Genomic DNA, 13,605 nt, shown 5'->3' with positions numbered 1-13,605 from the left:
TTGTTTGAATTAGTATGCATTAAGTCACTGCTTATTAATGCATTAACTGGTATGCTAGTTAATGTTAGTTAATACAATACAATGAATGTTTAATTATGCCTTAACTAATGTTAATTAAGGAACCCTTAGTGCTACTAAATGTTCTTTTATACTAGAAGGATTTACTTTCTCTACTTAAAAAATGTCATGACTTTTGGCACTAATTTTCCACCTCTTAGATTGAAACAAAAAGGGTAATAAACTTTCTAATAAATGCCCGGTTTCGTACTTGAAAGATCATTTTATGTAACTGAAGAAATGTTTTTTTGCATGTGGTAAAACATGCTGTAATTGATAGGCACGTTTCTTATTTGCAAAAAAAAAAAAAAAAAAAAAAAAAAAAAAATACATTAGGGTGTTTTTGTTATTTGCAAACCACACAGAGTTTGGGTGTGTGTAACGCTGTCCAAGCTTCTTGGTTAGACAACTAATGGCAGTTTGTTTTTACCAGTAAAGTTTAAACAGAAGTGTAGTTTTGACAGTTTTACGAGTTGTCCCTGAACACACCACCATCCTCCACAAGCCTTTACCATTAAACCCTGTACATAAGGCGCAACAGTATTTTGTTTCTTTTTATTATTGTTGTTTTCTATTCGTCCACAGCCTGAGTTAGGGAGAACTGTGCTGTTTACCTGGTTTGGGTTTGGAGAAACATCCTCCCATGTTGGGCCCAGGAGTGAGGGACACCCAGGAGGAGGGAGGGTGGGGGGGAGAGGCAGGGAGGGCTGGGTCAGATCCCCGGGCCGCGCTGCCTGGTTGGGAAGTGACAGTAATGCAAAAGTGAAGGTAGAGCCCGAAGGTCCCAGCTGTCCATGGCAGTCCTCAGCTGCTCCACATCATCTGTAAACAAAAAAAGGCTATGAGAGCCTTTCAGACATTAGAAACTGGCTTAGTCTAATTTTGTGCAAGCCCCAAATAAAACGAACAAAAAGACATCAAAATACACAAAATATACTCCCAAAACACACAGAATAACAGAAAATGACACAAAATATACAAGATGACTACAAAGGTCCCATAAAATTACAAAAAAATATACAAACCGACATTCAAAATACAGGTACACAAATATGACTCACAATTCCAAAAAACAACACAAACTTGTCTCCAAAAACACACAGAATGATTGAAAAATACACAAAACACATTAAAACAAAAACAAAACAATGACAACAAAAATACAAGAAAATATACAAAACAACATCAAAAATACACAAAAACACACAGAATGAAAAAATACAAAGCCATAAAAAAAATACACATAGGGGGTATGCTACAAATCTAGATAATTATATCCTGGATTAATCTCCGTTAGCAAGCTTTACCTAACCAAACATTCCCTGTCAGAGAGAAGCTGTCCTACGAAGATCAATAACAACATAAGCCAAGTGTTTTCAGCTTGCTGCGTGCACGCTCCCATAAAAGGGGTGGAGACTGCAGCGTCTGACCAATCACTACAATGGAGAAACCTGGCAGAGCCACCTTTTTTACAATGGAGGAACAGCTTATGATCTTGAACAAATATGATGGTTTTAAAACCATGACGACGGCGAAGAGCAACAGTGTTAGTGCAGCGTGCACCAGAGGGGTATTCCATAAAGTTGGGTTATGTTCAAACTCTGAGTATGTTACCATGGCAACATTGTCCGTGAACTAAACCTGGTTGCTGGCAGGTTTTATCAAAGAAACCCTGGGTCTCTACCTGGCTCCGCCCACCTGAACACCGCTTCTGAACATTTTAATGAACATTGACACTTTTCTCTGAAACACATTAGTAACATCACACACCACAGACGTGTTCACATCATTACTAATGTTGGGTTTTTTTTGGGGGGTTTTTTATCAAACGGTAGTTTTCTTTCTAACATTGTGGATACAGATCATTTAGTGAAAGTCACTGAGAGGTTGATCTGCATTAAAACATCTACTGACGTCTGTAGTAAAGTTCACTGAATACAAACCTGTGGATAATATAAAGGAGGAGATGATCATTTAAATGAATCCACTTTTAGTGAATTGTGACGCTGCGCCTGGAAGCGATGGGTTGCAGGTTCGTGTCCCGCTTCAGTGTTTTTTAATGACATTTTTTAGGATGTTGAGATGACTCTGGCGACAATATTACATTAAAAATCAATATAACTGATTCGATATCAAGCGGCAGTCACTGTCTTTATATCCAGAGTAACAGGAGGGCTCTCTATGCAGCCATCCTATGCTGCTGCCACGTCTTCTCAGACACATTTTATTCACGCTCGTCACGTCACTGAAGCAATAAAGTGATGAAGTGACCAAAAAGTGTGACTAATTACGAGTGATTTAAGCCACTATAGTCACTGAAGACTGAACGCACCTTTAGAACAGGCTCATAGTCCTCAAACACCGGCTTGTTTCACCTATTACGGTGAATAATCACTCTCTTCTGTTTGGTTGTCATGGCAGCTCGAGTCATCTTCGATCCGTTGATGATGGCTTTTTATCGCGCGTGCACGTAAGTAACCCAAGGTTTACATACTCAGGGTTGATTAACTCACTTCATACCAGCTGTAATGGAACCAGATACCCAGAGTTTCCCATCGCGGGATATGTTGACCAAGAGTTTATGGATAGACTCAGAGTTTGTTAACCCTCCCTTATGGAATACCCCTCAGGAGGGATTGGTTAGGAGGTGGAGCTTTTATACTCGCTCAGATCTGATCCACTTCATAACATAGTCAGCTTAAGTTTAAAATAATGAATAATTAAAATCCATAATTCAGACTAAAAACAACACTGTTGTTACAAATGAATGAATGAATGAATGAATAAACGAATGAATGAATGACTTCACCTGTCTGTGCATATGGAGACACAGGCTTCATCAGCTGACTATAGATCAGTCCATCAGATATAAATCTATATCTTTCCTAAAGGATGTGAAATGAAAGGATTGCATTTATCCATTAATACTGTATTTTTCGGACTTATGTATGAAATTAATATGTCAAAATGTTTTAGTACAACTTTGGTAAACTATGAAGCTGCACCTCTTGATGGATTTTTGGCACTTCAGGGCTACCGTAGTCAGGGGCCTCATGGAGTGATATGTACCACTACTGTGCTTCAACATACTGAACTGAAAAAGTGAGTGTAATGTTCTATATTTTATGTGTTAAACCTGAACAATGTTGAGAGTTATTGTTAATGAGTTGAATAAAGTTTGACTTATATGACTATTTTGTTTCGCTTAATAATAATAAAAATAATAATAATAATAACAAGCCGGTGCGCCTTATAGTCCGGTGCGCTTTATGCATTAAAATAGACCCGGTCAGACCCATTCATTGATGGTCCGCCTTATAATCCGGTGCACTTTATAGTCCGAAAAATACGGTAATCTTTCTTTCCTAATTCATTGATCTGCACCAACCAGGATCTTCTAACAATGGGCAGGTCGTTTTCCAAGAAAACTGATTGGTAGGGAGGTGGGACTGGTCCTGACCAGGTTAGTCATTCAGCCTAAGTTACCATGGTGATTTAGCTCCGTAAGACATTGGCGAGCTTCGTATGACAGCACACTGATTAAATTCCAGGAGTTAGTGCGATAAGGGGTAATCGGGCATTGCAGCATACTCCCTTAATGATTCAAAAACATATAAGATGACAACAAAAAACACTCAAACACAACATAACCAACACAAAATAACCAACAAAAATACAAACCAGAAGAAAAAAATACATACAAAAAAAAATAATAATAATAAAAATAACAAACAAAATGACTCAAAAAACAAAACAAAATGACTAATAAATTACACAGAAATACTCACAAAACACTTTTTACTGAAATGCGACCCTCGGGTCAGACGATGGGGTGCACTGTGACATCAGTTGTCCATCTCTGCAATGATCATTCTATATTTATTGTAATTAATAGGAAAAATGGGTTGTTGTATTTGCGTGTTTATAGTGAGGTTTAACATGTCATTGTAACATGTTAGTGCTTGTAAAAAGGAAGTGATTGTGTTAATTAGGAACATTTCCACACACTTTGTTACCTTTGTTCATGCATATTGCATAGGAATCTGTTAAATATTAACAGCACTCCCACACCTATTAACTTTCTCGTCACACTGTTCTTATAAGGGAAGCAGGGGCCCCTTGGCTTTTAAAATCCCCCTTGTTTTGTTGCCACATCGCTTTCCCAATTCGTGCCAGCGCTGGAATTTCATGCACACACACATACTGTAGTTAAATGACTCCCAGCAGCAGCACGGGCGGCTATGAATCTGAGCGGCTCACAATAGCAGGTGTATCAACATGTTACTATCCATGACCACATCATTCTTCTGAGAAACAACCAAACGGGCTGCTTGTAATTCTGAGCACATCTTAATGTCCTTTAACTTTGCTGAAAACAGTGTGAAGCGTTGAACAGAGCCGAGCTGAGAAAACATCCGGAGAACAAATGTGATTGTATCTGATTGGATGGCCACAATGTCAGCATTTAGAATATTGATCAATCTGAGCATTAATACAGGAAAGAACAAAGAGTTTGTGTGTTTTTGTTGCATATTTTTGTTGTTTTGTGTAATTTTGTTGTCCTTTTGTGAGTTTTTGTTGTCAGTTTGTGTTTTGCAGTTATTTCTATGCATTTCTGTTCTCCTTTTGCCTATTTTTATTGTCGTTTTGAGTTTTTAATTCATATTAGTATATTTTTTTGTCCCTTTGTGTCTTTTTGGAGTATATGTTTGTCTTCTTGTTGTAGTTTTGGGTTTCTAGAGTCATTTTGTTTCTGCTGAACTTTTAGTGTTTTTGTTGTCCTTTTGGGTATTTTTTTGTTATTTTGTGTGGTCAGGGGGTCTGGGTGCCTCAGTGACCTTAAGAGCTTAGTCTTCAGATGGGACATCCATGGCTACTATACCTTTAAAAAAACTATTGAAAATAGTTGTTTTTTTTACAGAGGCTATTAATGATTAAAGACAAATAAAATCGAGATATAACAATTTGTTCACCTAAAAATAAATCATGTGCAGTGACTCAGCACTTTCCTACTTCACCTCCTGCTACATCCACAGACCATCAACTTTCCTTACACCTGTGGCTAACCTTAAGTTTTAAATTTCTGGTAAGATAATTAAACCAACAAAAACACTATTCTGGAAGAAAACAGAGATTATAATTGTGTGGGAACAGATTCATTTAACCACCAATGTGCAGGTTAAATATACATGTTTTATGTGTGGCAAGAAATGAAAAATTAGCATGTGTTGATCACATGATCATGTGTTATCAAATTCAAGTTACTTTTTGTAGCCTTTCAAATACATTAACTAAAAAAGAATCTTTTTTATATAACATAGTGTTCATGTAAACCGAGATGTATAAGAATTTGAAGATGCAAGATAGTGTTTTATTTCTTGATGTCAATTTATTTTATTTTATTTCAAACAGTTTTTAAGTTTCCATTTACATGATCATTATAAAACAAATCAAAATAAATCAAAGATTATTCTATATAATTTTAACTGTATAGAATTTAATACACTGTATTGTCTTCATTGAGAAGGTATTTTTTCTGGCTTCAGGAGGACTTTAATCCAGGTGAGATGAGGTTAAATGGTTCCTTGTAGAGGAAAGGTTGCAGACCCCTGACCAGGGGAAGAGGGTTAGGAGACCCCACTATAAGAGCTGGACCTTCTGAAATTAATTCCATGGGGTGAAGCAATGCAGATGCTAAATTGGTTATGCTACATTAAGTACAGCATTTCAGCTAAATAAAAAAACAGAATACATGTAACCTGTTGTTATGCTTTGCTGCTTTTTTTTTTTTTTAATTTGTTACGTCTTCTTTTAAAATTTTATAAAAGAATCGACCTGTTATTTCAGCCACTGCTTGTTGCAGAAAAACTTAATATTGACACCAAAACCTGAAAACATTTAGCAAATATATCTCGAGTCATTGTCAATCTTTACTTCATACAAAACTACGGTACACCAGTTAAGTTAACTATTCATCAGCATGTATGGCTATGCTGTACTCAACATTTATTTACACTGCAATGAAAGTGCACTACACTACATGTAATGGTAACCTATGACCACATATGCAGACATGGAAATAAAATAATGTCAATCATTTCTAATCAAGATTTTTCCCATACTTTCAGTTTCAATTTTTTTCTCCTAAATTAGTTTAGTTTACCTATTTACACATTTAAAATAATTTACAGGCTAGCAGGCTAATCAGGGTTAATAGAGTCAACAACGGTTAATAATTTTACATTTTATCTGCTTAAGAAGATTTACAAAAACTGTATGTTATGCTAAAATCCCGTGAGATTACATCACTAGAGCAGCATTAGCTGCACTGCTAACCCTCAGCTACCCATTGAACTGGAATCATTACATAAAAAAGTGTGATGATATGGTCCCTGAACATTATTTGTGAAAGCTTTAATTATCGCCAACCAATAACTCCCTCTCACGTTTTGCACTAAACGCCACACAGTCTCCATGAAAACTGGCCCTAATCTGTTTTCCGTACAGCTTCTCTCTTCAAAAGTCCTTAAAGAGATTTACAATGCTGGATTTATGAGCTAAAAAAGAAAGAATCTCTGTTATTTAATCTAACTTTGAAGTACAGTTTAACACATTCATCAATACACAGCATTTTGTAGACAGATCTACTGTTTGGTGTCATATGGTGGATTGACCCCCGTCAGCTTCCGTAGATTTGACTTTATTATTTAGCAAACCTTCAACTTTTATCACAATATTGTGTTTTGAGTTTATTTTTGAAATTTCGAAGTGTCTCTTCGACTTTAATCTCATCGACCTTATATTTCAACTTTAATCATGAAATTTCAACTTTAATCATGAAATTTCTACTTTAATTCTCGACATTTCAACTTTAATCTTGATTTACCCAAAAATATTTTCTCCATCAAAACTGGCCCTAATTCTCTTCCGTAACAGATGATGATGCAATATTGGAGTTTTTTTTAAACACTTCCTCACCAGATTTCTCTTCAGATGAGGGAAACGTTTAAGGTATTTTTTGGTCCACTAACCCAACCAGTCGACACGAATGGCTGCCACCTCTGAACCTGATTCTGCTGGATATTTCTTCCCGTAAAAAGAAGGGGTTTTTTCTTCCCACTGTCAATAAATGCTTGTTCATGTGGATCTTGTTGGGTTCTTTCTTACTACGGACCATATATTTTGTTAAGTGCGCTGAAATGACTTTGTTGTAATTTGCGCAATATATAAATAAAGCTGAGTTGATGCTTTAGGGTGTTCTGAACATGACATCAAATGTTAACATTGCATGAATTGGGATGAAATCAGTATGTTTCCTAATCTATTTTCACGTTTTAACATTTTAGTTATTAGTGATCGACTGATTCATCGGCCGGCCGATTTAATCGGCCGATTTTAGCTTGTTTTACACGTATCGGCATCGGCCGATGCGCACTGCTGCGCACTGCTGCTCTGTCTCCAGCAACACTCCTGTGTTGCTGGAGACAGAGGCTTCAGAGCCCCTCCCCCTACTAGCGGAGCGTGAAGCAAGCTCTTCAATCGCAATGGCAGGTTTTGAACTTTCAAAGCATCTTTTAACTGTTTATCTTATCTGTTCCGTGGGTCCGTGTTGTCGCACTTGTAGTTAACGAGCAGCTGGCTGGAGGTTTGGCGTGTGTGTGTCTTTTCCTCTCTCTCTCTGCTTTTCACTCAGCACTGTGCTGAGAAGTTTTTAACTTTGAGAAGCAGTTTACTGCTTGTTTGAATATTTATTCCTGTTAATGTTGATGCAATTTAGAACAGAAACTTGAACAGTTTGTTGCTTAATGCGCATCTGACATCACGTTATTTTCATCATCATTGTGTAATTTTTATGATGTAAAATGAGGGAGCAAAAGTAGTCTGTATAGGTCATCGGCTAAGGCTGATTGAAAAAAAAAAACGGTATCGGCATCGGCCCTAAAAAACCCATATCGGTCGATCCCTATTAGTCATACTGTACGTATGCTATAAGACTCATCTCTTTTCCTTGGCCTTTGACATTGATTTTATTTCTTTTATTTATTTTACTACGTTCCTTGACATGTTTTATGCTTCTTAATTTATTTTTATATAGTTTTTTTTTTTTTTTATCTCATGTGAGATGTTTTGTCTGTGCAGCACTTTGGTCAGCTGTGGTTGTTTTTAAGTGCTTAACAAATAAAGTTGGATTGGATTGGATTGAATATTCAGCATCTGTGTACCAATGAATACAATAAAAATATGGTTTAAATTTATTTATTAGATGTTAAAGAGCTATTTACGATAATACACATTCGACTCTACCAAACATAATAATGAATTCTTCATTTTCTATTTCTCATTAGGTTTGATCGTACTTACTATATTACCAGAAACTGTGTTTAAACGTGGCCTAATATTGGTCCTTTGTCTAAAATATTTACACCTTGTATGGCAGATGTTTATACACACGAGTCGCAAACTTGTCACACGTCTTTTGATCAGAAAAGCATCAATCGATTGTTTGTTTAATTAATGTAATTTTGAAAAAAAAAAATGTCAATATTCTTTATTCTAAATACTGAGCTGCTCTTACAGGAGATAAAACCCACATTAGTCCATCTGAGCTCATATTAGATTAAAATGAGTGAACAAAATACAATACTTGCCTAAACAGGGAAACTGTGTGAGGAGTCGGTTAAAGCAGGGGTTCTCAACCTTGGGGTTGCGAGACACTGGAAGAGGGTCCCCAAAAGCCTTCAAGAAACTAAGAATATTCTCTTGAACAATTTGAGCCCATTTTTGCAACTACACTAAACTTGCCATATTTTAACCTATTTTCATCACTTTTTCTTGCCATATTTTTGCTCCTTTTAAAGGGGACAAATCATACTAAGTCCACTTTTTTAGCCCTTAAATGCATTTTGATGTATATTTAGATTGTTTAGAACCACAGAAAAGTTCAAATTAATCTCTTCAGGTGCTCCGTAGATATCTTTATATTCTGTTTTGGTCATATTTTTCAATCTGTTTCGATTTTTCGATTCTCTATTACGTTTTTTGAACAATAACATCAGTGGAACTGCCAAATTAGGACATCGACTCCAGGCCCAACACTTCGAGCGATCCGCCATTTTTATTTCTCGCTTTTATTTTGTAGTCCAAGCTCCAGGATGCAGAAGTTACGAGAGGAGAAATCAAAATGTTTGGTTGTTGGATGTAGTAACCCACACGCTTCATTACACCGTCTCCCAGCATCAGAACCTTTTCAAAGTGCCAGGTTGAGTTTTATTTTTCACGGAAATGTACCCACATCTGTGGGTAAGGTCATTTTTGTGTGCGCGCAGCACTTCAAGGATGACTGCTTCAGCAACCTCCACCAGTATAAAGAAGGATTTGCCGAAAGACTTTGTCTGATTGAAGGTTCAATTCCTTCTATCTTTGGAGACGGCGAACAGAGGACGCCGGTAACCTGTAAATAACGCTAAAAAGTGTGATGATAAGACGTCCCTGTCATTGTTTTGTTAGCATTAGCAGTTGCACCATCTTCATATGTTAGCGCTGTGTGCTCGTTTTAGATCCTTGATGATATGGCCTACGTGGTTTAATTTAGGTCTAAAGATTTCATTAGTCATTTCATTTTGCCGTTTTTGTCTTTGAAAAGACTGTATTAAAATGCATTTCGTGACGTTAGCTTGGCGCTAGCGTTAGCTCGGTGCTTGTGTTAGCTCACTTGTTAGGGTTCTGCAGGTTCATCTTCATTTTCATCTCGCTCCGCCGGGTCAGACTCTGGCTCGAACATGTAAGGCTGGATGGACAAGTATTCCATTGTTGACATTGTGTAAATAACGTGTGAATAAACTTTTTCTGCGCCGCTACATAGCCATATCTCTTCTATCAAACTACAAAAATGGCCGAGCAGGGTGGAGTTGAACCTGGAGAGGGGGCGGGGTATGAAGTGTCTCATTTGCATTTAAAGAGACCACACCAAAACGAGTTACTCTTAGAAGCACATCAGAAAAGCGGTAGAAAAGGGGCCTGTGGAGCTATAATAATGAGGAATTCAGACCCAAGCAGTGCAGTTCCGCTTTATATAGACCACAACTGTATGATTTATATCTAAAAAGGAAGGATTTAAAACCATGATATGTCCCCTTTAATGTATTTTAGCTACATTACTCCCATCTCTGCTACTTCTCCATCAAATTCCAATGCCTTTTATGCACATTTTATCTACTTTTAAGACATTTTCGGCACTTATAAACCCTTTCCACCTAATGTCGCATATGTTGTTGACCCATTATTGTCACTTTTAACCTCTTTTCACCATATTTCACGTTTATTTTTTGCAAATTTAACTACATTCATGATTTGTCATGGCCATTATTTGCCAGTTTAAACGAATTGTTCGTACTTTTTAAATGGCATTACCCCAACCCCCCTTCCCCAATTTCAGCCACTTTTAAGCCAATATTGACACTTTGAACCCTTTTCACCAATTTTTCTGTCACTCAAATTTTCAACTTTTAACCAATTTCTGTGGTTTGTAAAATCCCTTTTCACCACTTTTTCCACCATTTCTTGTCACATTTAACCCATTATATTTCTGATTAAAATAATAATTTAAATCTTTAAGATTACGATATGCTATGGCGCAAATAATATTAAACTTCCTGGATAACAGTGGATATTATTTAGATAAATAAATAAATGTGGTTATCATAAATTCATAGAACAATGGACCATCATTTTGCTGACTTTATGGATGGGTCACATAAAGCTCTCCCCTTTATTCCCCCTTATATAAATGGTCCTGTCTACACATGACTGCTCTCCAATGTTTATGTCTGTGTTTAACCACCTTCGGCTACAGTGGGGGTCCACAGTTTCTGGAACCTTTATTTTGAGGGGTCGCAGGGTGGAAAGTTTGAGAACCACTGAGTTAAAGAACGTTCTTTTCTAGTAAATAACAGAAAAGAGCTACGACACCAAAGTCCCAGCAAACCACAGATATTTTGTGCAAAACTAAAGTAGGTTAAGCAGATTTGGTCCTCACAACATATGACGCAGGTCCCGCTCGCTGTAGGGCCTGTCCCCAAGTCGTGCTAATAATCCTGCCTGCAAACAAGCTGTCAGTTTCACTCACTCCCCTACAATTGTAATACCTGTTACTGGAATGTTGGAGCAGAGAATTAGTGACATGCAGCTCCAGGCTGGAGATGACTGTGAGAAGAAAGAAATGCCACTGTTCACCAGTTAGACAAGACTTCACCTTAACATGGGCCACATGTAGCCCTCTGTCTGATTCTGTGTAGCCCCATAAAACAAATACAAACAAAAATAGACAAAATGACTCAAAACACACACAAAATGACAGATAAATAAATACAGAAAATGTCAGTAAAAATACACAAAAACCTTCTTGTTCTACATTTTTGACAAAAGAACTCAATCAAAAACAAACAAGACGAGAACAAAAAAATAACAGATAAAATCACAAAACAACAAAAATGACAAACAAAAAACAGAAGAAAAAAGTACAATAATGACTCAAAAAACTATCAAAATTACTAACAAATTACACAAAAATATCAGAAAAACTCTAAAACATTAAACATACACAAACCTTAATTTCTTTCCTGTAATAATGCTCAGTTTGGTCATTATTCTAAATACTAACATGAATGATGACATGTGGCCCATGGGTCAGACAATCACATTTTTGTGGCCCTTGCCGTGATAAAAGTTACCGTCTATGATCTATGTCATCAATCTAATCTAAGCAGTGTCTTTGTCCCAGCAGGTTAACTGGGACCGTCAGTGGGACAACTCTTAACACCGTGACCCCACCTCATGACCTGTCTGCACGTTTTCCTGCTTTATGAACCACCAGATAAGCCTGGGGGGGGGTGTGGGTTTTTTTTGTTGCCACGCTGTAAGTGCGCACTTTGTTTGTTTACTGTCACCTCCACAAAGAACAAACATGCACCACACGTTGACCGGCTTGTTCCTCATGCAAAGAAGGGACAGAAAATGTACAATTGTTATGTGTTTAATGTATGTCAGACATGGGCCACATGCGGCCCGTGCCCCTTGGTCTGGTTTTGTGCGCTCCCCAAAGTAAACAATGACTCCAAAAAAACTAAAATTACAGAAATATACACAAAACATCAGAAACACTGATAAAATGACAACAAAATTAACAGAGAAATACCTAAAATGATAACAAAAATACACAAAATTAACCAAAAAAAAACTGAAATAGAGAAGACAACTGAAAATACACAAAAATTACGGAAAAAAATCCAAAATGACAACATAAATACACAAAATCACTCCATAAACAAAATAACAGAAAAATACACATAAGGACAACAAAAATATACAAAATGACAACAGAATTATACACCATTAACCAAAAGTTACACAAGATGACTAAAAATACACAAAAAACTGAAAAATTTCCAAAACAACAACAACAACTAAAAGACCAATCTACTCCAAGGGCCTGTTACGAATCTAGATAATTTTATCCTGGATTAATCTCTGTTAGCAGGCTTCACCTAACTAAACATTCCCTGTCAGAGAGAAACTGTCCTACGAAGGTCGATAACAATACGCTGAGTTAACCGTGTTAACCGTAAGAGGTTAGCGAGCTTTGTGGTCCAGCACGCACCGATTTAATCGCGGAAGTTAGTGCGATAAGAGATAATCTAGATTCATAATTTACCCCCGAAAAGTACAAAAGACGAAGATAAAAATAATGGAAAGGTTAATAAAAAGAAAGTGCCTATTCGTACGGACAACCCCGTGCTATTGGTACGTTTACCGAAGTACATGTACGTAACGCCTTAGGGTTAGGGTTAGGTTATAACCCTATATCGCAATAATTTTTCAATTGTTCAAGTTCAGTCTTAGTCACGTGACCTAAACTGGCCAATGATTTTTGATTTTTTTTTTTCCTGTGTTAAAGCTCAGATTTGGTCATTATTTAAAATGCTGACATGAATATTGATAATGTGGCCTTTGAATCAATTGCAATAATCTCTGATGAATATGTTATAAAGTCTAATAATATTTTTTCATATAGGAACACGTCCTAAAGTCACATTCCGAGGGGTTTTTGTGGTCTAATGTTGGTCAAAACATGAACAATTGTCTTTCTTCTCAGTTCAATCACTATCCGGTCATTTTCCAGATACTTGGACTCACAACTTCCCCATGATGTCATGGAAAAGTAGCATTTACAACACACACACACACACACACACACACACACACACACACAGAGCAAACTAAAGTAGTACGTGTGTGTGTGTGTGTGTGTGTGTGTGTGTGTGTGTGTGTGTGTGTGTGTGTGTGTGTGTGTGTGTGTGTGTGTGTGTGTGTGTGTGTGTGCGTGTGTGTGTGTGTGTGTGTGTGTTAAAGTCTTACCGGTGTGCATGGGGCAGGTGCACCTGTCACATTTCCCGCTGCTGCTCAGCGTCGCACGCGGACCTCGGCTTCATATTCTCCGGGCTCTCGTGTCAGTCTCGTGCCCGCTTCGGGTCCAGGATGGAGTCTCTGCGC

At 37.2% G+C, this 13,605-nt stretch overlaps 1 protein-coding gene across 5 annotated transcripts in view; it reads right to left on the bottom strand.

Moving 5' to 3' along the window:
- Positions 1–13,605, bottom strand: part of aifm3 (AIF family member 3) — a 39,474-nt gene extending 25,869 nt beyond the window's left edge. For 4 of the 5 annotated variants that reach the window (XM_028457386.1, XM_028457389.1, XM_028457388.1 and 1 more), the window contains exons 1-2: positions 13,471–13,605; positions 672–879 (exon numbers count right to left, since the gene is read on the bottom strand). In XM_028457386.1, coding sequence (XP_028313187.1) covers positions 672–702 — 31 coding nt within the window. In that variant the 5' untranslated portion in view covers positions 703–879; positions 13,471–13,605. Of the gene's footprint in view, positions 1–671; positions 880–3,845; positions 3,917–13,470 lie in introns of all 5 variants that reach the window. The other variant, XM_028457387.1, reaches the window with a different exon arrangement.

This window comes from Gouania willdenowi, chromosome 9 (genome assembly GCF_900634775.1).
Source record: "Gouania willdenowi chromosome 9, fGouWil2.1, whole genome shotgun sequence".
Classification (NCBI taxonomy): Eukaryota; Metazoa; Chordata; class Actinopteri; order Blenniiformes; family Gobiesocidae; genus Gouania; species Gouania willdenowi.
Note: the sequence above shows the minus strand (reverse complement) of the source record. Positions and strands in the feature narration are given on the sequence as shown.